This window comes from Gymnoscopelus braueri (assembly GCF_963280865.1).
Source record: "Gymnoscopelus braueri genome assembly, chromosome: 6".
Taxonomy (NCBI): Eukaryota; Metazoa; Chordata; class Actinopteri; order Myctophiformes; family Myctophidae; genus Gymnoscopelus; species Gymnoscopelus braueri.
In genome coordinates, this window is record NC_137607.1 from 36239335 (window position 1) to 36266561 (window position 27227).

The window sequence follows — 27227 nt, forward strand, 5'->3', positions numbered from 1 at the left end:
GATGGACAAAACCATAACTTAAAAAAAACAATAATTTGGTTTTTTTTAAGTTATGGTTGCTTATATAGGGCTATGCACATGTGTCATGTGACACTGGCCAATCACATAGGGCTATGCACATGTGTCATGTGACACTGGCCAATCACAGTCCTGAATAGATTGTGATTGGCCAATCACAGCGCAGGATAATTGTACAAACTTTTAGGGCCGGTTTCACTGCCCAAGATATTTGTACATTTTTCCAAATCTCACTTATAGGGGCGGTTTCACCGCCCAAAAATGTTCTCTGAGTCGGAATATTTGTAGAACAATATTGTTTGCATCATTGGAAAGCTAATGATTCGTGGTTGTTTTCAGTGACGTCTAGATTTTGGTGTGATGTGTGATTTCAAATGCAATACTGACCGCTGAGGTAGAAATCGTCCTTGACGAAGGGCTTCGCCCAGTGGAGAATTTTCTCGATTTCGGAATTTCTCTTCACAGATATTTGAGTAATATGGTCCCTGCGCAGAGGCCCACAAGACCAGCATAAGCAACTGGAAAATGAAAGTATTGCAGCATATTTAATAATAAAAATAGAAAAGGGAAAAAAAGAAAGAGAAAGAGAGAAAAACAAGAGCAAAAACAAAAGTCAGTAGTTTTATACTAATAGGATAATAGATGTACAATGTATGTATATGCATGGCATATACTGTGTATACTCACTGGCGATCTTAGGTAAGGAAGATTTCAGAGCTCCTATGTGAGAAAGTCAGTAGTTTTATATTAATAGGATAATAGAAATAGATGTACAAGGTATGTATATGCATGGCATATACTGTGTATACTCACTGGCCCAGTGAGTGGCGATCTTAGGTAAGGAAGGTTTCAGAACTCCTATGTGAGAAAGACAAATTACTATCTTATCCCCACAACACATACCAGTAGTTTATAATATTTATTTTGCAAGACAATTGATAAGCTTTTGATGAGCAATTTGGTTGCAATCATTGCAACAGCAGAGAATGGCAGGCCTGCAAGTAAAAAAAAACAACAATGTTGTTTTCGTGCATGCAGTAAAACTTATGGTTCTACTTCTCCGGTGAACCTCAGAAATTGTTATTAAACTGTTATAAACACAGATAACTTACCCCGGGAATAAAAGCTCTCTTTGATGCATTCCTGTAAGATTCTCCTGTCCTCTTCTGTAAGGGTTACAATAGCTTCATCGACTGATGATAGTATATCCTGAAAGAGTGTATAATTAATCCAAGCCCCATGTTCACTTCCAGACAAAAAGTCATTGGGCTACCTACCACCATGGCATGCACTATTAGATATTTGTCTCATAATGAAATGAATGCGTAACATTAAGCTGTTATTTACAGCTTAATGAACATTTATAACTTATAAACATTAAGCACAAATGTCTGTAGGAAGAATCTTAAAGAGATATTCATCGCTTTATGCAATAAAGATTCAACTTAAATCTTGTTTCATTTGCATTCATTCCATTATGACACAAATCACCCTATATTAGCCTTTTCTTATCACACAGTAAAATCATCGGTGTTCATTTATCCATTTGTTACTCCAGTTCGAGAGTACACACCAGATCAACAGAAAATGTTTCAAAACATGTGGTGAATAATCCGTGTTGCTCAGTATATAACCATCTGCTATTTCTGCCAAGAGCATACCTATGGGGTTCATTTGGTTTACAATACTGTGAGTACAGTGAGCCAAGAATGTTCAAAACTGTGCTCAATATGTTTAGAAAAAATATATATTTAAAAACAAAATGTTATCATGCTCTAAGGTGTACATGTCAACTCATCTTTATGCTCTATGGGTCTTTCAAATTATTAGACCCTTATTATTATCCTGCTGTCTGATTTACAGGAGAAAAGCCTGAAAGGGGGCTTATCAGCTTCTTCTAGTCTGAGTAATACAGTGGGACCCATGCAGTCTCTTATTTTCAACAGTTGTTGTTATACAGCATTTGAGTACTTGCACCACTGCACGCACACGCACACACACACACACACACACACACACACACACACACACACACACACACACACACACAGTACACACACACACACACACACACACACACACACACACACACACACACACACACACACAGTGTAGGCAGCGCTGGGTAGTTAGTTACAAGTTAGTTACAATGCAAGTTATTATAGCATATTAGCAGGTATTAACCCCGTTATTGACCATAATACTAACCTGTATATCGATCTGTAACTGATGATCTGTAATATCTTTCTGTGAGCGGGACATTATTTATACCCTCCATTGCCTCCAATATATACAGTCCTACAATAAAGGCCTGGACTGGACTGGACCGTCTGGTTGATCTGCAACAGCAAGACTCCATGCGTAAAATGTCACAACAATCAGGCTTCTTCAATGACCAATCTTTGAGGGTGAGCGTTTGGAAACACCGGACTGCCCGATTGGGTGGCGTTGAAGACAGGAGAAGAAGAACAACAATAACGAACACTTTCAACAGCAGGTGCAGTGGTGTAAATAAGTAAAAAATGTAAGTATGTTTTACTCTACTGGAGTAGTAGGCCTACTTCCAATTTTCAATACTTTTACTTCTACTCCACATAGGCCTACATCTCAGATCCACATATTGTACTTTTACTCCACATTGAACACTTTAGTTAGGCTACTTCTTTGCAGATTTGGATTATTATTAGAAAACATACCACAGACATCAGCCCTATATACTTTGGGTATTTGAAAATAGCAGATCTAGGCCTACAAGCTCACAACGCGTGCTGTGAGCTTGTAGATCTGCTATTTTCAAAAGGTTTTTTATACATGTTATACATTTTGAAAACTTGTGAAATGGGACATTCCGCATAACGAGTACTTTCTACTTTTGGTACTTTAAAGTACATTTTGATACCAATACTTTTGTACTTTTACTCAAGTATTTTTTTAATTCTGGACTACTTGTAACAGATTATTTCTACATTGCAGTATTGATACTTTTACTTAAGTACAATTTAAAAAAAAAACTTTTTCTACCACTGGTAAGCCTATGATGTATAACATTTTTTATAAAAAAAATTATATCATTATTTATTCATTTTTACAGGACGACTGCATTAAAACATGCCGCACCGCATATCAGAAATGGTGTGTGGTCACAATGTTGTCCTGTAAATCGAGCTCACCCGATTTCATCCCCAAAATGTTACCCAATCACCAGGTCGTTCTCTGGCACAGCTTCTGATTGACAGGTGTCTCATCCAACGGGACGCCTCATAGTGTGGTAGGCGTCTTACCAGCACAGCCAGTTAGGAACGACGTCACACCGACATTGTTGCCCTATTGAATCTCCCGTTTGTTTGGTTATTTCTCCTCGATTTCTGCACAGCAGTCGAGGAGGAGGGCGATCATTTAACCCCATATGGGTAACCGGAGTCCCTCAGGGCTCAATACCAGTGTGTATTTTCGGGTTTCCGTTATTGTGGGGGAAGCTTTCGCTGAAAAATAGCCGATCGACATGAAGCTCACAATGCAACGCAGCAGCCCATTGAATAAAATGAAATATTAAAATTGATTGATTGAATACCTTAGTAACAGTTTTGTAGGTTGTTATCCTTTTAGACTTGAGTGTTTGACTTGGACATTTATGTCCAATAAAATATTCAATCATCAAAAAAAAAGAGGTACGGTTTACAATGATTTTCAAAAGGATAACACAAAAAGCCCAGTCTGGCGTCCTGGGCTTGTTGTTTCCATTGTGGTCACATCTATTCAATTCATTAAGACATTTAGAGACATACAATAATATACAATAATAAACAAACAAGACATAATCAACACTAGCAATGATAAAAAACCTACGAAATACTTACTTTAATTTTAAATTAAAATGTTTTCATCAAACATTTAGCCTGCAGAAATGATGAAATATTTGCAAATATTAAATAAAATACTTTTATCATATAAAACAAAATGTATATTTAAATATTTTATCAAACATTTCTTTTGCCCTGCCGAAAAAAATATTGAACAGGGCGGGCGTGATGGTCACCTACTTCAACGGGTCACAGATGTGGGTGTACCACTCCGGAGGCGGGACCATAGAGGTATAGGGCGGGACCAGCGTGTCGTGTTGACAGTGGCGCTCTTCTACCACAAAACCAGCGTTGCCATGTCCGCTTATTATAAGCGACTTTGGGCTTGTTTTTCTGTAAAGTTGCTTATTTAGGCTTGCCTCCAATTTTTTAATTTATTATTTAAAGGGATACTTCACTTTCGGAACGGGGAAACATTTAAAAAATATATTAAAAATAAATGAAAAAAGTAATGGAAAATTCATGGCCCCCTCACGCATTAGAGTGTCCTACTAATGTGTGAGGGGGCCTTTATTTTGCCATAACTTCTTTCATTTTTTTTAATATATATTTTTAATGTTTATTTTATGTGAAAGTGAAGTATCCCTTTAAACCAGTGTTTTTTAAATATTTTCATGAAAATGTTTTGTGCCCAGGGGAGCATTTGTGTTGTTAGAATGTTTCAACAAATTTCCAAATATTCCACATTTCATTGCAAGAGTTTTTGAAAATAGCTGATCTAGATCTGAAGTGCTCATGTGGCCTGTAAGTTACTTATTTCAGGCTTGTTTTCCTAGACCTGGTTGCTTATTTCTCTCACAAAACCTGGCAACACTGCACAAAACCCTAGTTAGAGGAAGAAAAAAAAACCTCAGAGCTTCAATTGCAGCCCCTTCATGGAGGAGGAAACCTTGCCTTGTTGGTCCAAAATGACTGTCTGTGAGCCACACAGCTACGTCTAGATAAAAGTACAACAACACCAGGACCACGGAAGTTGTGAGTACACGTTAGATAAACAAAGTATTGAAGTGAACAGACACCGTTAATAATGTGATGTTGTTGAGGTGTGTAAAACTGCGTTAGCAAAAACAGGCTAACGTAGCCTAGCATGATGCTACTGGTACAGACAGACAGATGGGAGTTTTGCTCTCAGATTTAGCATTAGCTTTAGCTTCAAGCTGTGGAGAGCAGCAGCAGTGTCAGCTCCTCTCCACTCCTCACTTTTTCTGTGACTGCTTTTAGTTTGGTTCTGTTTGAGAGGATTTCGTTTGTCTCTATTGTTGTTATTACACATTAACGTGGAGTTGTCAACCAGCTGGCTGGATAAATGAAGTTGTTTTGTTTACTGCTTGGAAGCTTTTTAGTGTAACTTGTACAGAACACATACTCTTGTCTCGACGTCAAGCTAAACTGCTAAATAAAAAGCTAGCTGACGTTAGCTAACTGTGCATTACTGCATGTTTTGCAGTGTTTTGTTTTTGGTAGATCTACTGTTGCAACCGTTCCATTTGTTTTGTTAATTTAACTATTGAGTGTACGAATGGAATTTGTTCCGTGTGTACATAGTTACGTGGATAAAATAACACTTAAGGATTTAATTGTGTATGTATTAGGTAAGCCTTATGTCAGTAGCAATCACTGAAGTCTAAATGCAAGGTGCAAATAGCCTTTACTTTAAATCAACATCACTTCTCCTCTGCTAACTGAAATAACCATGCACTCCCCTAAGTCACAATCTATTTAAAGTGGGCTGCAGTGATTTATTTTTAATCTCTGTCTTTCCTGGGCAAATGAAAGAGAATTCTGCAAAATATTAGTCTTTTTCTCTATGAAGATTGCATTATAGTTTGGTAGCTATGTGGTCACTCAGCCTAAAAGCTGTCCCTGTGCCGTTTTGACAGAGTAAACAAAAACATGCATACAGCATGACATCTCTCTTGCTTGTCGCACCTCCTGCATGACACTGGGAGAATTGTCAGCGTTGCATCTCGCATGCTTCAGAGAACTTCATTTTCTCTATCGAGAGAGTGCATGACAGACACACAATGGAGGATTTGTTCTTGTGCTGTGCAAGAGCTGAGCTGCGAGACTGGAACACAGACACAGAGAGCGAGACAGAGACAGAGAGGGAGAGAGGAATCTGGTCAGCCTGTTGCGAGGCTGGAGGTGGAGATGGCCAAACTATTTCAGACGTAGGCACAATACACATTGATGGGGTGAAAAGTCAGTTTCACCCACGTGCCCACATAGGAGTTGGTCATGCTCTGGGCTGTGTGGGTCCTCTTGTATAGTTGGATGAATACTTTTATATCTCAGCAGTTCTGCAGAGAGAAGAAAGAATGATTCTCCTGTCAGTCAGTCAGTGGACTATGATGCCACCACTTTGTTTCATCTCAGTTGACACTTGACAGTATTTGCTTTTTTGCACATACACATATTCGGGTGGTGAACATTTGCCAAGAACAGGCGAAGTGTTGTGAATTTGTGATCAGCTATTTTTGATGTAGAGGGAAATACTAGCAGACCTAGTACAGAACTTTGGGCAACCCCGGCCAACTGAGTGTATAGACTTTACGTGGTTAATGTATACATATTGGAACCGACTATCTTTCTTCCCTCTGTCCTGCATGGGATATAAGCCCCTGGTGGGAGTGCAGATGTGTAGGCTGTTGTTGATGCACGCACGCCCTCAAATTGCTGGGAATCCCTCTAGGTTGTTGAAAACGCATCAATTTGCGATGATCTGGGGCATAATTCAAGGGATTGTGTTTTGTTTAATCTGGTATCAGTGATGAGCATGGGGATAGAATAGCTGGCTTGGTAAAAAGAAAAAAGCTCCCCCCTCCCTCCCCCTCTTTGGCCCCTCACTAAGCTGTCCCCCTGCTAGGATTAACTGTTAACTCAGCAGTTCACTGGTGGTCACGAAAATATTATGTAATGCACAACGACTAAGGGGCACAAGTATCATCTTTTCACCCTTTTAAGTTGTCCTTTTTTTTATCACATAATCCTTTTTGTTTTTCCAAAAGTCACTGTTGCTTCCCCTGGATCTGACTTAATAGATCCATTAGTTTAACACCACTCTGGTCAGTCAGATGATGAGGCTTTTTTCCTCCTGACGCAATGCTCGTCTGTCTCACCTATCAGCAGAATGTTGGCCAATTGAGCTGTTGTGTTGTTGTAGTTAACGTCATGTCATTTTCTTGTCTGGACCTCTGTCTGGCGTTCAGCTTACGCACCTGATTGGAATACCTAATCATTTGGACTGTGTTTAACAAGAGCACAAACTATTTGTATCCATATTTGTTGTTTGTATGGACAAGGGGTGGAAGGTACAAACGGTGTAGACGGTATGGATTTGCCCTACATTGTGGATTTTGACCATACCGTGCTGACTGGTAGAGCTTTTTCTTTTTATTCTCCTGTACTTGAAGCCAGTAGCTTGATTTGATTGTATTTCATGCAGTGTTTTTCAGAGAAAAGGTTTTGTACTTTTCATTATTATAGCAGTTTTGCACAATATCATGTTTTTAAAATACCTTTTAATCTACTATTTGAAATATGTCCTAGTAATACATTTAAGTGTACTAATATATATTGGCATACCAGTGCTTTACCCCTTCAGAAGCCTTTATTTTGATTAATTTAGAGTAGCCCATTATTTTACCCCAATTTAGTCAATATGCCAATATATTCTAATTTCTGTTGCCACTGCTGTTGTATCCTACTGGCTCACCTGCCAATGAGGAGCCCCTACCGGGAGGACGTAGCACCTCCGTCCTACTCGTCCTGTTCAACACCAAATGTTGACAGGCGCTGGCCCAGACTGTAGGAGCATCTGTGTGTTCAGCGACAAAGATCACCCTCCCTCGGTCCTCCCCACCCGGCTTCCCTCCCCCGAACACGGCCAAACGTGTTCGTATAGATGCTCAGCCAAACTGGATGCACCGCGGTGCAAACGCCTAGACTAAGTCTCTGGTGGGCAGGCAGGTATACTTTACCCCTGTGCCACCCATTAGCCCTTCAGAAGCATTTATATTGACATTTTAAGGAAATGGAATACATCATCATATACAGTTACCATCAGCGCTTAAAATTATACTGTGATATAAATATTACTCCTTACCGGCCAGCCCCAGTGTGGACCTTTCCAATCTACAGTATACCTGCTGCTTCATACGATTAAATACATGAGTTGTCCCTCACATCACACGGATGAGGAGTCCACTGCGACGCAGATATCTCAGATGATTGACTCTTGTGTAAGAGCTGGTTCTCTGAGCTCTTGGCAGCTCACCTGCGCCCTTCTCAGAGACACTGGTGCACAGAGGAATCCTGAGTTAATTAACACTCTATTGTTCTACTGTATGCGAGATAAGGCAGCTGTCCAATATACTGAATGACGATGTTAGTGTTTTACAACCGAGATCAGTGATTCTCAACCGTTTTAATTTAGTAAGGACCCCTTAGTTTGATATGCATTAGGCCATTTTTAAAAATCTCTGGGACCCCAAGCTACACTGTAAAATCTCCAGTGTTAATTTGACGCTGAAAGTGTACAAATAAACACATGTGTACAGACCTGTAAGCAGGGGTTGACACTAAGGTCTCAGAGGCACTTGCCCGTCGGGCAAGTGCAGGTCATGTTCTACTTGCCCACAGGTCTTGCCCACTTGCCCGAAAAGTAAATCGTCCTTTATAAATTTATGGTAAAATTTGAATTACCGTTCAATTTAACACATTTTTAACACATATTTTTACTTTCTACTTGTGAATTATGGGGCTGCACGATAAAAAATGTCATACCTCAATATTTATGCCAAGTATCTAAATAGCTATGAATATGACTATGGGTTAACACTTGTTATTTTATATTTTTAAGTGTAGCAACAGTGAAAACAGCACATTATAGGCCAACAGTGCTCTTATTTTACATTCCACAGACCATTTTGAAGTTCATACAAATAAACATAAATAATGTTTTGATGGATACATGCAAATGATGAAATCATATATTGTCGTTGTCGGGCAGAATATGGAAAAATATGTTTGTTCATAAATGCCCTACTTCATCATTCAAGAGTGTCGCACTATAAGAGTAAAATAGCAGATCTACAAGCTCCCAACGTGTCGAGATACAATGCATTGTGAGCTTGTAGATCAGCTATTTTCACTATTTTAATTTTTGTTTTGTTTTTTAAGGATAAACAAGGTTTCCACCTGACAGCAACGTTATATAGCCTATATATGGTTCTGTATCAGTATATCAGTCAGTTTTAGCAGATTTCATTCCAATAGGCTGCCTATGAATTTCACAGGCCTGGGTAGACAACCTGGCCTGGCGGGGATCTGCGCACCAAGCACAGCAGCTGCACACAATTAACTTCATGAGGGAGCTTGTGACTAGTTTTGCACACCAAAAACTGCTCAAACAATGTCAAACTGTCATGATTCTAGCTGTTGAAACCTTCCTCTTTGGATTATCGTTTAAAAAAGGAACAGAACATGGCTGTTTTTAAAGGATTATATTTATTTCTTGTCCGTCAGAGCGGTGAGGGCACAGCTTCTTTCTTATTTGAATGATAGCATAAACTTTGAAGTTGTTTCCAGTAATTAATTTCTATTGCTGGCTGGATCTCTCATAAGTTTGGGATTTGACTGTATTTCGTCACATTTATTAATCTATATGCGGCAGTTGATAAAACGTCGGGTTGTTTAGCCTACCGTTTGATATGCACAGATGCGCTGGCATTGACAATCCATGAGATAGCTGCTAAGCAGTTCACTTGTGTTATACCTCTAGTCTACTGGTTAGTTCTAGTAGAATGGCAGTTCCAACGTTCTAAAAGACAAGTGTAGGGGAAATGAATGATGATTAAAAAAAAAACATCGGGCCACATTGGTGAAATAATGGCCGATGTTGCGGTTTGGCTCTACTCATAAGAGCCACTGCACGTAAAGTGTGTGTGTGTGTTACACAAAGTGTGTGTGCGTGGGAGGGAAGGACAGAGAGGGAAGACAAGAGGGCGGGGGGCAGAGTGCTCTGGCCACGTTCATGTGTTTAGACAGATATCTCATGTTGTGTTTATAGTGAACAAAAGATGGTTGCGTCCCCACTGCAACTCAAGCGTGCACTTGCCCTGTAGGGCAGGCTGAAAGCTAACTCCACCTGCCCGCAAGTTTTATTTACCTGCCCCGGGCAGTCGGGCAGGCGTTAGTGTCAATCCCTGTGTAAGGGTACATTTGGTTCCTAATTATACATCATGTAGCTGACGGGACCTCCTCCAGCCACCTGTTAAGGACCCCTCGGGAGTCCCCGGACCCAGCGTTGAGAACCAGTGGCCTAGATGACAGCTTTCATTTGTTTGGCCTGTGTGCCACAGATGAGCCCTTATCTCCACTTAGACTGAGGAGGTTGCGTCCAGGTGTTGTTTGTCTGTCTGTTTGTGTGTATTTGCAGTTTAGATTAATGATTAACCTGAGAGTATGTCAAGAAGCCACAGACTGCAAGTGAATCTGAATGACACTGCTTGACTTAACGTCAAGCTGGATATGGGGCTTGCTTGGCTGTTTTCTTTAGAACAGCACCGTGGTTCATGGTGAAATGTATTCATAATGCCGTCAATAATGCTAGTATTTCAAGTTCAAGCTGAAACTCTCCTGCCCACTGATGAGAATAAAATGCAATTTAAAGGACACGTTCTCAAGGGTCTGAAACCAAAACACCCAAGCTTAATTTAAATGTATACCCCATTGCATGCCGGTGTGGCTTGCTGACAAGCGCTGCATTGTAACGCGTTGTTAGCTTGCAATGAGTTACTTTGAGTGAGCTACAACGTCATGCAATTGTGTATAAATTAGGCTTAAAAGCTTCTCATGTTGCCTTCCTATGTACATGTGGGAATAAGTGCACATTAATTTTAAGCACAGTTTAAGACAGATTGCTTGATACTAGATGTGGGTCATTGATCCCAGAACAAGTTGACTTTTCTCATTGAGTGCATTGAAAGGCTGTACTGTAACGCTCAGCGTGGAATGAGTTGAGCTAGAAATAGCCTATAATTGAGCCCTGCTGAGGCAGATTATTCTTGGCTTTGGGAGAAAGGGTTTGGAACATAATTGATGTTTGGGTCCGACTTCACCAAAGAAACCACCCCGCTTTTGCCCTAAGGCCTGGATTTATACTCGGTTGCGCTTTGGTGTCGCGCGCCGAAAATAGCTGATCTGCAAGCTCACGATGTGTCGCAGCGTGACATGTTGTGAGCTTGTAGATCAGCTATTTACGGTGCGCAAACACTCCTCGCAACGAAGTATATATCAAGCCCGGGAGACGCTCCAAGTCTGGCCTGGGTCCTCAGTAAGTCTCAAGCAGAGCAAGTACAACGCCAAATATATATTAGGCCATTAGATGTGAGCCAGTCAGGTCAGGTGCAAAGGCAAATCTGTTGAGACATGCAAATAGGTGGTTGTCTCTGGGCGGCAGCATGAAAGTCCTCTCTGTCAAAAGAAGCCAGCGATATTTCCGCTCTGCAGAAAGGTAGCGATTACAGTGGGGGCCCTGGCCTGTCATTTAGCACTGGAGTGAACCAGATGTAGGCTATTTGGTTTGCCTTTGTCCCATTTGCGATACAGCAGCGCAGCGCCCTGGTTGCTGGCTAAAGGCTACACAGGCTGTTACAAATAACAAGTCCAGCCCATGTTGATATTATTGCTTTTGAAAGTTAGGCCTCCTTGTGTGTGACTATAAAACGGCGATTATGCCATTAGGCCACGGACCCCCATTTGACAAGATTTATTTTATCTCTTGTACCTGAATCTACACTGTCAAATCATCAATGTTAATTTAACTCTGAGTGTGCACAAATGGAACCAAATGCACCCGAGAGTTTGTACACTCTCAGAGTTACAGACCTGCATTTGGTTCCCAACTATCACTGGGGGGGGCCTGCAACACCCTGGGGGTGCCCGGTCCAAGTTGAGAACCAGTGCTGTAAGGTATATACAGTTCAATTAATGCTGACTGGCATTACTGACTTGGCATTGCATTATGCATTCAAGATGAAAATAAGGAAGAAGCCACACAAAAAGATATAGGCCTATATAGTTTATAAATGTCTGATTGTAGCATCCTTCCTGCCTGAAAAACCTCAAGGTTGAAGTCCAAGTTAACCATTGCTCACGTCAACACTCTCTGCTCTGTTGATCTTTTACGTTCCTTACAGTTTGTCTTGCTGCTTGCTTGCAGCAACGTGCCCCCGTCTCCTCCCGCAGATCCAAATTCCATAAAAGGCCTCATTCGTTAGCATTATTTTGTAATGCCAGCAAAATGCGACTGTCTCTACCCACCAGTCTATATATAGCGCAGAGGTTTTAGTGCGTCTGTTTGCCTCAACCTCCAGGAGGTACACAAAGTTGGCCTCGCTCTTTTTCTGTGGTCACAAGTTTTTTTCTTCTTTTTTTTCTTTTGGGGTGTGTTTGGAGCTGCCGAGGTGGAACAGGAAGCCAGATATATTCACTCAGGTCTGTCAGCGTGAGAAGCTGTTGGATTTGAAGTGTCTTATTGCGTTTTCTTGCAGGAGGCGGGGCTGCATGTGTCCACGAGCCCTGTACTGTGGCTTTTCGGTTTGTCAGTGTTATTTCCTTTTCTTCTTTTTTTTTGACCTGTTAAACTTCTCACAAGTTGTCCACATCAGTGGGGAGTGGAAGTTCTTCTTCACACAGCTGAACTTCTCTGTCTGCCTGACGTGTTCCGTGTCTGACTCACTGACTCATGCAAGCCTAAGTTATGCTTCGCCGTACGACAGCGACCAAAAATAACCAGTCTACAAGCTCACAACACGTCGCAGCCTACCACGAGCCTTTGAGCTTGTAGATCGGCTATTTTCGGTGCACGGCACCGTAAGTCATGCTTCACCCTTCCTCTCTTTGTTTGATCACAGATGTATTTTGTGTATGTAAGTTGTGTTTTGTTGATCTGTCCAGTGGCACTATATTTGCACCATTATCAAGGGGTAGCAGGATACATTTCACTCTACATACTACTAGCTTGTGCCAGCATGTTTGTATTGCTGTGGCCATCAAGCACTGTGTCATGCGGAATACGACAACCGTTAATAATATCATATCTTAGACATACTGATACTGGAGTTTTGAGGTATATATTGATATTAAGGAGCAAAAAAGATTTAAAAAAAGACTAAGTGTTTGATAACCACCAAAGACATAATGGAGACTATGGAGTCAGATTATTTTGCAGTTAAACAATATAATGTTTTGTTCAAAATGACATCAGTGCACTGAATTCTGCATTATGTTCTGTAAAAAAGTTTCATATCGGCACATGTGTATGTTGGACAACGTACAGTCTATACTGGTACCATATCTATCATAGCCAATATCGGCTGAATCGTTATAATGTAGGTAAGTAGGTCGGAGAGGATTATTATCGGTATCAATCGAGATTCGAGAACATGGGAGTCTATGCTCTAGACCCCTGGGAGATGGATTGCTGAGGTGGAGCACCACTCCTACCATCGGCTCCCAGTACTTGCTGCACGAGTTGCCGCACTCAAGCCGTGCCATGCTACTCATACGCTGAGTTGGCGATGCCCGGGATCGAACCCATGACCTTGTGATCCAAAGGCGTGCTCTACCGACTGAGCAACCCGGACACATTATAGTGTGACGGCACTATATTATTACATAATATAGACTAGAGGGGGACCTGAGGGAAGGGGGAAGAGCCTCTACTTTTCGGGGGCTGTGACCACTTATGAAACTGCCTCTTGGATGCAGTGGGAAATCTGAGATTATTCATCCACTCCGGAGTCCGGAGGAGTTTGTAATCCTCCTGACCCCGACACAGAACGTGGAATGGAGCCAACAGTAGGCTGTCCCTTCACCTGCTGCTCTGGGACCAGATTGTAAAGCAGCTAGAGGGTAGCTCTAGCTCTAGGCAATATGTGTAATCCTCTAATATTTAGATGGTGTTTTTGCATTCTACCTGTATGGTATCCCTGTTTTGGAATGTTATCATTGACGAAAATGTAAAAAAAACAACAACTTTATTTTATGCCAGATCTACAAGCTCACAATATGTCACATTTTGGCACGTTGTGAGTTTGTAGATCAGCTCATTTTTTTATATCCAAAGTATGTACCAATTGAATGATGAAGAAATATCCATGAACAAAAATCCAGCACACTGCTCTTGCTCAGCAGCATCAAATTTGTTCAAGCGTTGACATGAGGTTTTGGTCCCGCTGGACCTTCCATCAAGATGGTGTCTTGTAATATCTGAGGTATGAAATAGGGCGTAAATGGTTAATGTTATTATTATTAATTATCAGAAATAATCTTGTTTCAAAAGTTATTTAAAACAATAATACAAATAAATATAAAACAGAAATAGTTGTTTTCATTATATCTTTCAACAGCACCAAGGGAATATAATGTTTTTACCCAGATCTCCTCTCTACATCTGCTGCTTTCCTTTTAACCTGTGTTATTCACAACAAGTCTGATTTCAGTAATTAAGGACCTGGTGTGAGGCCATGTCTGTTTTTGGAGGGACTCCAAAATGTTAAACATTACATGATGCACAAAATCATCTTGTTTTCATACACTGTCTGCCTGTATGTTCTCAATGTGATTATCAGTCCAGCTTGTCATACAGTATCTATTATGTAACTTTAACAAAGCTAACTCCCACATCATTGTGAAGTACAGTATAATAAGATTGTTAAAAAACGTATGTGTGCGCTCATGTGTAGGCCTGTCACAATTATTACATAATCGCAATTGTTTGGCATAATCGTCATAATCGTTTCCATGTTGAGAAATGTTCAAATATATTTTTTTTTTTTTTTAAATAGTGCAGATAGCAGATCTACATTCTCACAACGCTTCAGCGGCTATTTCCACTATTGTTCTTTTGAAAGTATAAAGTTATGAAATATGTCAGTCATTTCTTTGTATATTTAGGTTATTTGTCATATCTGCCCTGTGTAACTTCAAAGCCTAAAAGCCAAACAGAAATGTAATTCATATGTTCCAGTGTTCAACGACAAAAACACAATTAAACCGTTAATCGCAATTATTTGTGTGACAATTAATTGTCACGTAAAATGTCAGAATCGTGACAGCTCTACTCATGTGTGGGTGTCTCATCCTTTGTCAGACGTAAGAAGGGGGGCTTCAAGGAAAAAAGGGATGTGAACCACTGGACCATTCAAAGATGTTCTTTTCGTACTGTGCCCATCCAAGATGATACACTGTACTGTACAAAGATGTGGATAAATATCACTATGGTTTACTGATCCTGTGTGTTCTCTTGTGTGTTTCAGTTACTTGTGCAGTGACATCGTTGGACGTCCATCTTTGCCTCTCGCAGTCCATCACTCTATGGCCTTAAGGTACGTCACACATGCTTCTACTGTGCACTGTGGAGCGCTTGGAGGTTTTACGGAAGCCAAGAGCTGCTAATCAGTGTGGGAAAGAATATGCTGGATTAATCTTGTTGTTGTGCTGCAATCTGAAAAGTAGCACAGTGGAGGTTTTCAGAGCTTTTTCTTTTTTTTTGGTGGTTTTGTTTTGTAGCCATTTTAAGTTCTTCCCGGGCTTAGGTAACTCGACTAGCCTGTAAATGAGTTGATGTCCAGCCTGACAGCTGTTAGCTCAGGAATGCCTCACGCCACTCGGTCACAACACTGACTGACCACACGCACACGCACACACACACACACACACACACACACACACACACACACACACACACACACACACACACACACACACACACACACACACACACACACACACACACACACACACACACACACACACACACACACAGAAAGGGATTGTGTGTTTCCAACTCACTCACAACAAGCCAGTTGATACTTTGGCTTTCTATTGTAAAGCCTGAGTTGCCCGCTGTGAGCTTGTAGATCTGCTGTCTTCGTTACGCGACACCCGCACGCTGCTAAATGTTACTCAGGCGTAAGCTGGAAATGGACGCAATCAGGCCTGTAATATGGGAGTGCAGACACGCCAAGGTATGTAGCAGGTCTCTGCAGCACTCTGAAACACAGTGTTGTATCAATAGCAGTCTGACCTACATCGAGGGGAGGCTTCAGCCTTTGCTTGCAGTATACGCGGTAAAATCCTCAGTGTTACCCTTACAGGTCCATTTGGTTACATTCGTATGCTGTCAGACTAGGGCTCGAGACTAAGGGAATCCCGACGTCCTGGGGACTTAAAAATATGTATTTCGGGATGCAAATTAATCTCCACTTTGACGAAGTGTTTTTTTTTAGCCGACATCGCATTTCAAAGTCACTGTGCAAGTGGTGCGCAAACTCACAGCACGAGACGCACAGAAAATAAATATGTATACAGAATGCTTTAAAAAAACGGTTCCATCTGAACCAAAACAACGGCGTGTGCGGCAGACTCCGCATGCAGGGACGTTCCAATAAGCCTGGTTATACTTTGTCTATATGACGCTGTTGTGCGGTGAACATAGCCGATCTAAAAGCCCTCAAGGCCCCAAGGATGTGACACGTTGTGGGCTTGCAAAAAGTTCACCGCGCAACACCGTCGTACGGACGAAGTACAAACCAGGTTTTACAGTAATTTTTCCAACACTCGTGCATGGTTCTTTACCGTATATGACAGTTATGACACCCACACCCCCTCTTACCCTGGCTGGCTGGCAATCAGATTTTGAGTTGCCACAAGCATATTTCTTCAGTAGTAGTAATTATAAATGGATAAATTGATACTGAGTATTTTGTAGGAAAATGTAGTGGTGATTAAAGTTCGGTCATAATTTATTTTTTGGGGTATTCAGTATAAAGTTCCCTGAAAAGAAATGAAGGTATAACTTGGTAAATGAGAAATTATTTCAGCAGAAAATATTTGTGGCAGACAAAAAAATATGTTATAGGGAAAATAGAAGATCTACAAGCTCACGACACATTGTGAGCTTGTAGATGCAATGGTTTCTGCATGTCGCCATCACATGACAAAATATAAAACATGGCTTAGGTGGTAAACCATCATCTGCTCGATGGCTAAGGTGAGAACGAAACTGTGGCTTGCCGCTTCCCAGGTCACACCGGACCATAGCTGTTGTCTTGGTCAACTTCCCTCCCTAGTAATTTGAAGGGTTAAAAGAAGATGGGCTCATGTTCTGTTGAGCAAGCAATGGTAAATGTTGCGACGCTAAAGCAAGAGCTGGTTCATTCCCGTCAATTCAGGTTTTTACAGTGTACGTACCTTTTATCGTTGTAGTGTAACTGAAGGCCTCGTGTTGCCACGGAGTGGTGATTGGCTCTGACTCAAACAGAGCGATCATGACCCCGAGGCCGGTCAGATCACATTCTGGCATTCCTCGACACTGACAACCTAGTTCTCGGAGGGTTGCCTCACAACTGTCATTCACAACAACGCACAATCAGCCTGATCTCTTTGTCTGACACACACACACACACATACACATACATATACACATACACATACACATACACATACACATACACATGCACACACACATACACTCTCACACACACACACACACACACACACACACACACACACACACACACACACACACACACACACACACACACACACCTATACACAAGCGAACAAGCACGCACACACACAAGCGCACACACTTACACACACACACACGTTTTTCCTGTTTACATCAAAGATGATTGACATTTGGCTGAAGCACCATCTTACAGCACTGTTCAGATGTCTGAACAACCTGTTATGCAAAATGTGACAAAAGAACACGTAATTTGTAGTAATTTGAGGGGTTGGACAGAAAGCTGGTGTGAAAGAAAATGCAGGCGAATGTGTGTCTCTAGTAGCACTAGCATATGATGCAGTGTTTGTTTGTGCCATGGGAGGGCGATACAGCGTCGTTATGAAATCCTGGCCTAATCTTTCTGAGGTTTCAGGTATGAGAGGGGGGGGGGGGGGTGTCGTTATTGATGCCTTTCCGGATCAACTACACTAGCATAACCTGGCGGCAGTAGAAGCAGAAAGTGACAGTGTGCGGACCAGCAGGGACCCAGCTGATTGGGCCCGCAGTCCGCCGGCTTTCCTGTTTTCTCAGGGCTGGACTGCAGAGCAGGCCAGCGGCAGGCGGGCGGTACCCTGGAATGGCATAAGGGAACGCTGCGCATTGTTCCCGAGCGCTTCCTCTTCCACATTCCTGGGCTGATTGGGATCTGGGCCTCCTGCGCCGGGGTATTGTTCTAACCAGTCAGCACCGCCGACCTGGCCCCCACAGCAGCACAGCTGCCTCCACCGGCCCATTGTGCTGCTCAGACCCTGCGATGACTATCTCCCCCCCCAACCCTCATCACTCAGCTCTCTCTCTTTCTCTCCCCTCTGACTCTCTGATTCTTACCAGGCCTCGCTAGGCCTCAGCCTCTCCTCATCTTCATCCGTCACCAGCAGCTACTAGCTTTGGTCCTCAATGCACTATAGTGTGTGTTTATTTTCCTTGCATTTCTATTGTGTCTGCTTTGGCAGCTAATAGTTGTCTGGAATAACAGTAGTGTTTACTTGTATCCGAATCCTCCCAGTAGGTTTCGGTTGGGGGGGGGGGGGTAGATTTTTAACATGGACGTGAACACTGCTTTTATAATGTCGGGTACAGGCTGAACATTTCTTTAAACAAAATGTAATTGGTAGCATAATTGTTTTAGTCACTGATTGATTGTCACTGTTGCCTAACTGACAAATATGCTCTTGGTTTAATAAGTGACATTGTTTTTCTGTTCGTCAAATCGAATGTGGAAAATGTATCGGTGTGAGCTCTGGCTAGTTAAACACCCCAGCATCCCTATTCTGTGGGAAGCATTTAGCAAAAATAGCAGATCTACAAGCTCACAAAGCGTCACGGATGCGACATGTTGTGAGCATGGAGATCGGCTATTTTAGAGCCAAGAGATTTGGTGTACTAGAGGTGAAAAAAGACTGCACCAAGTAAGTACAGAGCATTACAAGTACAGAGCAACTCGGGTCAAAGTATAGAGGTTTTGACTGGTTAAGACCAGCTGTGGTGCAAACCTAAAGATGGGCCTCTTCATCTCCAGGGCTCAGTGCTTGTGTTTGTACTCTGCCAGCTGGCCTCTAGAGGGCAGAACTGCTGCAACTCTTCTCCTACTGGCCACTGCTGCCCTTTCATTTGGTTGGCTGTATTCATCCTCTGCTACTTTGTGCTTACTCTGCACACTAGGTTTGGTGCTGGCTAGATGTAATGCTACAATGCCCTTTGTGCATACTTTTCACAATATTCAGTGTGTGTGTTCTGTGAGAGAGAGAGAGACAGAGTTGGTGCACAGCTTTTGTACTGGCAGGCTGTTTAGTGGAGTTTTGAAACGTTTACATCATCTCTCTGACATTTTCACACGCTGCAGCAGAGGGTGTGAGCTCTCTGCACTTCCTCTACACTCTACAGAGTTTAGAGGAGAACTGACCACACACACACACACACACAGGCACACGCACAAAAGACTAATGCGCAGCTCAACAGAAGCATACTTTCCTGAACAGGCACCCCAAAAGACTCACTGTGAAACATCCAAGCTTGAGGCACTGATCCATTCATTTTAATGTCGTAATCAATGATTGTCCTACACCTCTAAGCTTTTTATATCAATATATCGTTTTGGCATATTTAAATCTGAATTCCTTACAAAGCTATCTTTCATCTTTTTTTTTCAGACCTGGTAATTTGAGTGAAACAAACTATTGAGAACATTGTATAGAGCCAGTTAAGTGAGGAATTGAAAAACATCAGTAACTAGCTGTCTGAAAATAAATTGTCTGTGCACCTTGGGAATACTATATTATTTGGTACAGAATTAAGATTGAGTTGAGTAGGTCCTCGAAGCTCAGTATTACAATGGGAGACACACTGATGGCTGCCAAAACATGTGTTAAATTCCTGGGGCAGATCCCTGATTGGAGAGATTATGGGACAAAGAGTTCACCAAGGTGAACCAGAAAATCACATTACAGACTTGTAAGCCCAATTTCTGGATAAGGAAACCATGAAAATGTTGGCCTCTGCTTTCATACAGCCTCATGTTGACTACGCCTGTACTACATGGTTCAGTAATACACCCAAGAGTATTAAAACTAAACCTCTAACAGATCAAAATAAACTAGTCAGGGTGGTATTGAACCTTAGCCCCATGTCTCACCTTGCCAATTAAAGGAATTACAATGGTTGACAGTTGGAAATAGGTTAAAGCTGCTGAAATTGGGAGTTCAATGTAATGGGCCATGGTATTTTAAGAACTATTTTATGCTAGTTAGGGACTTGCATGCCGCTATTGGCGATCGATTGATTTTTGATCCAGGCAGTTATCGGATCCGATATTCATAATTGTTTAATTATTGGAATCTGCGTTTTGACTTGCCGATATTTTGAAAAATATCTTTTAAGTGATGCATGTGCCACTCTGATGCAGTGACCACTCTCTGAAAGCTAGGGTTTTGTAATCTGCCGTTAGTAAATAATCTAAAAACTGGAGCACCGAAAAGCACCGAACACAAGATATACATACAAATATATATATGTATATATGTATATATGCTCCAAATATTAATTATTGGTCTCCTTCTTTTTTTTTTTTTTTTTTTTATCCCACGATTTTGTAACCCCATTTTCTTTACACCCAGTGCCAATTGTCTATGTAATCCTGGGCACTACCTTCCCTCTGCCAACCTAGGGAGGCCAGGGCCGAGCTCATGCCTCCTTCAATGCATGAGAGCTAACTGACCTTCTTGTCACCTGACAGGGGAGAGTTTCCCTGGTTGGACGTAGCGTGTGGAAGGAACACGTTATTCCAACCAGTTCCCTTCCCCTCCATCAGGCGCCCCGGCTGGCCAGGGGGAGGCAGTATAGTGACCAGGATTACTGCATGTTTTTGTGAGGGTACCTACCCTAGGAGACACGGGGAGAACATGCAAACTCCACACAGAAAGGCCCTTTCACCAACCCCACCTAGGGTATGGGCACTGATGACACGGAGGAGAGAACAAGCCCCCAGCGCCCACAGCGTCCCCTGCGGGAATCGAACCCAGGACCTTCTAGCTGTGAAGCGACTTACAGAAAGGTTATTGGTCTCCTTGATCACTAATTATCGGTGTTGGCCGTGAAATAAACGTATAGCTCGATCTCTAAGAGGCAAGGCCACAGACATGGTGCAATGTAGATTTAATGTTCTGGGAAAAACTAAATATTTTTCTGTACTTGGCTACAGTAGAAAGGAATAAACTTCCAGTAGAGATAAAATCAAACCAGTCCTTTTCATAGGTTTAAACATTCATGTGGGAAATGGCAATTTGTCCATAATTAAAGAAGTACAAAGAAGGTAAGTTTGTACTAGTAGCTATTTATGTGTGATAGTTTTGTGTGTAATCCACGGTATGCTTGTACTGTAGGTAAGTGTGCTCGGAGGACACTTGGGTGTGCCTAATGAATTGGAACAAACAGCTGACCAACAACACTTAGACCTGTTTTATTTGCTATCCAGGAAAGAGAACAGAAGTTCATATGGGTTGGAACGTTGGTTATTGTTGTTGTGGTTGTAGGTTTAGGTTGTGTCTATAACGGCAGCAACAAGACAAACCTGGGTGGTGTAGTTGCTAAAGAGACCGTCCTTGAGTGGTGGTGGTTATATACTGTACTGTAGATTTGATTCTTTGATGCCATAGCTGATGCCACGTGTGCTTGAGCAAAACACAGAAACCCAACAGAAGTAACTGTAATCTAGATTGAGAATTAATTCCAATTATTAGTGGCATTGCACTACATATATTTTAAGGAATAACACATAGCAGGTTAATGAAGCAGTTTGCACCATTTACTCTAACTATGGGATTTTGACCTAATAACAGAGTATACCACCCGATTATTATACACACCAAGCTGACTGACTTTGTCTTTGTGTTATTACAGGATTGCCTCACCCATTCATTTCTATAAACAGTGATTGTCCTGCCACTGAATCTGTGCACAGGGCTACCAAACTGAATTGTAATCTAAAAGACAAAGTAATAAATACTTAAAATACTTGTACTTTTAGCATTATAGTGCATGGTCCAGTCGCTTCACTGTGGTGCATAATTTTAGCAAACACTAAAGGTTGTTTTATACTTGAACATAGCCGATCTACAAGCTCACAACACGTCGCAGCACGACGTGTTATGATCTTGTAGATTGGCTATTTTCAGTGCACGGCACGGTGCACAACAAAGTACAAATCAGGCATAATGGTGAATCAGCAGAAATGTCCAGTCATGAAGGTGTTGTAATGGTTTATTGGACACTGCTACATCTACAATGGTTTATTGGACACTGCTACAACTATTGTATCTTTTATGGAATATTATCATTGATATTGAGAACTGGATATATTTGTGCTTGGATGGGCTTTACATTTTTTATTTTATTTATTTTGCGCATGCTTTTAGGAAATAGCTAATTGATTATTTCCTTAGCTCTGTGCCTGTGAGAGTCAGCACAGCACACTCCCTCTCTCCCTGCCCCCTCTCTCCTTCTCTCTCCCTCCCTCCCATCAGCTGGGAGGATTTTTGGAGGAGTTAAGAGTTTGCTGCAGGTACGAACTGTGCAGCCAAGCACAGCACAGCAGTCTGTCATCAGGCCGATTCACAAGAGGCTTTCAGCTCGCTCACTCTGCTTCTTGTCATCATACTTCCAACGCCGTACAGTGGAAAGGAGAGGCAGAGGAGTGCTGCTGTTGCTGTTTTATTAACCCTGGCATGACTATTTTGGGCAAATTAGTTTTTTTTCCCGTTGTACATGGAAGTATATAGGGCTTAAACAAGCAAACACACCAGCATTCAGATGTGTTGTTTTGTCTGCGTGTCTGTGTGTGTATATATATGAGTGTGGGAACATATGACACAGTTCCGTGCATGATAAGGGCTATCAGTAAACACAGGCAGGCCAGCAGAGCTGGATACATGCACGCTCGCTGGCTTTACCAGAGTGTGCTGGTGTGTGTCAGTCTCTCCTCCTTCCCCTGGCGAGGGGAGGCAGGTCTGCAGGGCGTGGCTGCTGGCTCTTCTGTTGTGATTGGCTGGAGGCCCGGGCGTGTGTTATCTCCTGTGGAACATATTCTAGCCCCTCCCCTGATAGCGCCTGGCCCCGCCCACTCTTAATTACATCACGTCGGAGAAGAGTGCCATGTCTGTTTGCTTTCTACCTCCTCTGCGAGCACACAGGTAGTTTCTCGCTCTTTGACAACAGGCGGTTAATCCACTGTCAGAGTGCCAGAGGAGAAACAACATTCCTGCTACTGAGACGTGCAGAGATCTCCAGAGATCGTGTGTCTGGTCATCTTGAGGTCAGTCTGAGGGTCCCGCACGTATAGGCCTCAGTAGCTGCTATCTGAGGGACCATCCATCCCCTGCTCCTCCGTGAGCGGAGATGAAGCAGCTGGGTAGCAGGCCGCACGTTACCGGACCACGCGCTGGAGTGAGAAAGACACTGGGCGAAACATGGATTTCCTCAGGAGCCTGGTCCCCAACGTCATGTCAGGGGACGGTCCCACGGAGCACGGCGGAGGGGTGCCTCGGGAGACGGGCCCCCGGCTGCTCCGCATGAAGCGGCTGGGCCTGCTGGCCATGGGGCAAACCATCCACGAGGATCCGAAAGAGGCGGCGGCTGGCACCGCTGCGCCCCCTCGCTCCGACCGCAGCCGCCTCAAAGGTACTGCTTACCCAACAGCACAGGCATGTAGGAGTCATCCACGTCCGCCTTTATCTCTGCTTGTTAAATGGACTCTCGCCGCCCGCCTGCCCACCCGCCTGCTCGTCTGCTTCCCTGCCTCAAACTCTACTTTGCATTTGTGGTTAACCCTCCCAAGTTCCATTCAGTGCAGTGGGTGTTCATGAACACCCAGCTACTCCTTAGTGATAAGCAGGCTTACAAGCAGCCTGTCACACTCGCAGTGGCATAGACCAGCTTACAACACATGAAGCCCTGAGTGTAATTTAGAAGGCGGCCATACTGTCCGCAGCATTCTGAGGGGTGGTACTGTACCTTGAGTTTGCTCTTGAACAATCAGCATGTCTTGTATACATTGAGCTCACGCAGTCACAATTCAGCCATTACTTGGGCACTGTATTAAAAAGCAGTTAGTCCATTTCATTGTCATGATAACTCTCAACGGCCTAAATATAATGCACCAGCACCCGTTTTATTTTAGAGCTGAAGTAGTTTGTTTACTGTGATCAGATAACTCTGACTGAGAAGTAGATCTACAGTACCTGTGCTTGGGGCTTGGGAACATATTGGTTAAGTGTGTGTGTGTGTGTGTGTGTGTGTGTGATGCAGGATGATGACTCGTCATTCTCTCAGCGTGGCTTTGTGTGCATCGCTTTCCTGTCAGAACACGCCTGTTCTCTTGTTTACTCACGGCTAAAACATGGCTGAACGCTCCTTCCTCCTCCTCCGCTCATTCAGGGCTTTTACGACGAGCCAGGCTGAGTGCTTGCCCAGTTAACCCAGTTAACCCACACGGGGGTCCGGCCCACGTTAACAACCGAGACGGGCCAGTTTGTTGGGAACCCTCTGGAGCGGTACACAAGTTAAAATGTGTAAAGGTTGTTGACTCCGAGTTCCAACATAACTGGGTACCCTCCCCCCGCCCTTTGTGCTCCTCTGTATTAATATATCCATATTAACACATCATCACTCCCCCTCGAGAATTGACAGAATAAAGCATTCTCCCTTTTCCCCCTCCTTTTCTGTTTTGTCCCCTTTTCAACTAGGACACCGCCGCCACTTTAGAAAAGTCTCCTTTGCACACCCTGCTACTGGTGGTAGGGGTTCTGCTGGTGAGTTCGACGTAACAAAGGAAAGAGCTTTTTGCACAGTGATTGACTGCGGCATGCAGGACCGGTCTGGAGACGGCGTTGAAAGAGTGCATTTAACTTTGTCGCATCTTGGGGGACTCAAATCACTCATGCAGCGTTTATTAGCACCACTCCCTTGTGTTCTGGGACTGGCATATGGCCTGAGTTGGCTTTCCAGGCGGTGCCGCTCTAGTCTTTCTGTCGTTTGTCATGTCCAGGTACACACAATGACATCAGTGCCGTGGAGCGTTGATTAGCACCAGTATTTGGTTAAAGGGTGCTGCAGGTTTGCGGTTTGTAATTGGGGTGTGTTATACTATGTGCGTGTGACTGAACGTGGATGTGGGCCAATGGGGCGTACTTCAGTAATGAAGGATGTTGCATGTGATATATTTTTTTTCTTGGCCCGTGAATAGCTCACAGGGTGTGTGTTCCAGACAGCCGTGGACCAAATTATTCACTGGGCTTCTTAAATAGTTATTAGCTGCACATTGAAACGCCAGTGAAAGAAGCCCTTTAATGGCGCAGCCTGGCACAGACAGTGCACTTAGTGGGAGAACAGTATCATAGCTGGTGGAGACACGTGCTATGAATCATCCCTTGATGCTCACACCGTCACACTGACTCCACAGTGAATAACCCTGCAGTCAGGCGGCATCTCATCTCTCTACCTGAGGTTTAATCCTAATTTGGCTGCACTGTGCTTCCATAGAGATGATGCTGCTGCTGACCTCACAGTGACGCTGTGAAACAACGCAACACTCAGCATTTGGAAGGCAAATCTTTGCAAAGTGGGTTCATTAGCTTAGCCTCGAGTCTGATAGATACAGTATACAGCACATTTGTGTGTGTATATATCTCAGCATGTTCAAATGTGTGTCTGATAGTTCCTTGTGAACTGTAGTCATTAGTGAAGCCATCTATGATTGTGCAATACGTTTTGAAAAACTAATCAGTCACAATAATTGACAAATGTTGCAGTTTGGCAAGTGTTTTTTATTTAAAAAAAATTCAAAGTGAAACTTGTTTCAAACGGCAACATAAACGAGCTACTGTTACTTTTAACTTTTAACATTTTTACCATTGATCTAATCAAATCGTCAGATCCTGTATCTAGGTGAGACATGACCTTTGACCCGATCGAAATGTCTCAATAGAAGAGCAGGGAGACAAAATACAACCACCCCAATTGTATAAGTTATATTGAATTAACATACTCTACCATACAGATAGCCAGGACAATATTACATCTTATTCATAAAAAAAACATAGTTTAATACTGTGCCGTTTAATGTTTGTGTTCATTTATCCACAATGTAATATTGAGATAAATCTACTGTATGTACAGTTAAGTACACACACACACACAAACAAACACCTATACAAATTATGTATATGTGTGTGTACAGCGACACCGCAAAATGTGGTTAAGAAAACAACATGTCATTTCCCAGTGTAGATCTCACGATATATGGTCAATGGCGTTTTCACTTTGCGGAAAAGAAAAGTAGCTCATTTATTGATAAATGGGTCTTTCCGGTCATGTTTAAATACATGTTTCCAACGATTTCAGAGGGAGGAATCTGGCCATGTCGCGGTTATGTTTCACTCAACGTTATGTGCAATTTTGAAACAGGTTGTAACCTATTCCATCCACCACAGCTTTCCAACTCGGATGGCGTGCTCGTTGACGTGCAAGGCTATTGGCTGCTCAGTGCGGGCACTCGATGGTTATGCCTTATTTATTTCTAAACATTAAGTAAATATGTTTATGGTTCATATAGCAGTGGCAGTATTCAGCAAAAATATATACTGTGTATAGTATACTGCTTTTTGTTTTTTACTCGACTCATTCAGCCCTCAATTACACCTAGGGAGCAAGTGGCCGTTAGGCTGCAGTTTAAAGCATTGTCTAGATATCTAGGAAGGCCCATAGTGTTGCATGGGGTGTGGGAGAGTTGTACTTGTTTTTCTGCTCCTGTCTACACAGGGCTTGGTTTGTTGAGTGCAGTGTCCACATCGAGAATAGCAGATCTACAAGCTTGTAAATCTGCTATGTTTGGTGTGTGACCTATTGCCTACCATACTCTTAACAGACTTTGAAAACTAAGATTTTTAAAAGACTTATAAAAGACTTTCTCACATCTAAAGACAATTTGTCACGGACTATAAGATTGGCAAAGGCTGGGGATATTGCAGGTCCAGTATGTGCAAGAAGACGTCACGTCAGTAAGTAGCGAAATGCTCGCCACGCTCTCGCTGCTTGTACCTGTATGAGTATTGACAAATAAACCCTCTTGACTTTTGTATGCTATTTTTCAATCATTTTATTTTTGAGTTTTTGAATATACAGTACTAATATTAGGAAAGTGCCGCATCTTCTGACAAAGCAGCGGTACTACACACATAATAAAGAGATTTGTTGTATGCCACATCTGCCATTGTATGTTG

The 27227-nt window shown here is 42.5% G+C and overlaps 1 protein-coding gene across 11 annotated transcripts in view; it reads left to right on the forward strand.

Annotated features, from left to right (window-relative positions):
• The first annotated feature begins 4734 nt into the window (after positions 1–4734).
• fryl (furry homolog, like) overlaps positions 4735–27227 on the forward strand; it is a 109858-nt gene continuing 87365 nt past the window's right edge. For 7 of the 11 annotated variants that reach the window (XM_080431818.1, XM_080431828.1, XM_080431826.1 and 4 more), the window contains exons 1-2: positions 23145–23628; positions 24693–24758. In XM_080431818.1, coding sequence (XP_080287944.1) covers positions 23418–23628; positions 24693–24758 — 277 coding nt within the window. In that variant the 5' untranslated portion in view covers positions 23145–23417. Of the gene's footprint in view, positions 4854–15202; positions 15272–23144; positions 23629–24692; positions 24759–27227 lie in introns of those variants that run through there. The other 4 variants (XM_080431831.1, XM_080431832.1, XM_080431823.1 and 1 more) reach the window with 3 other exon arrangements.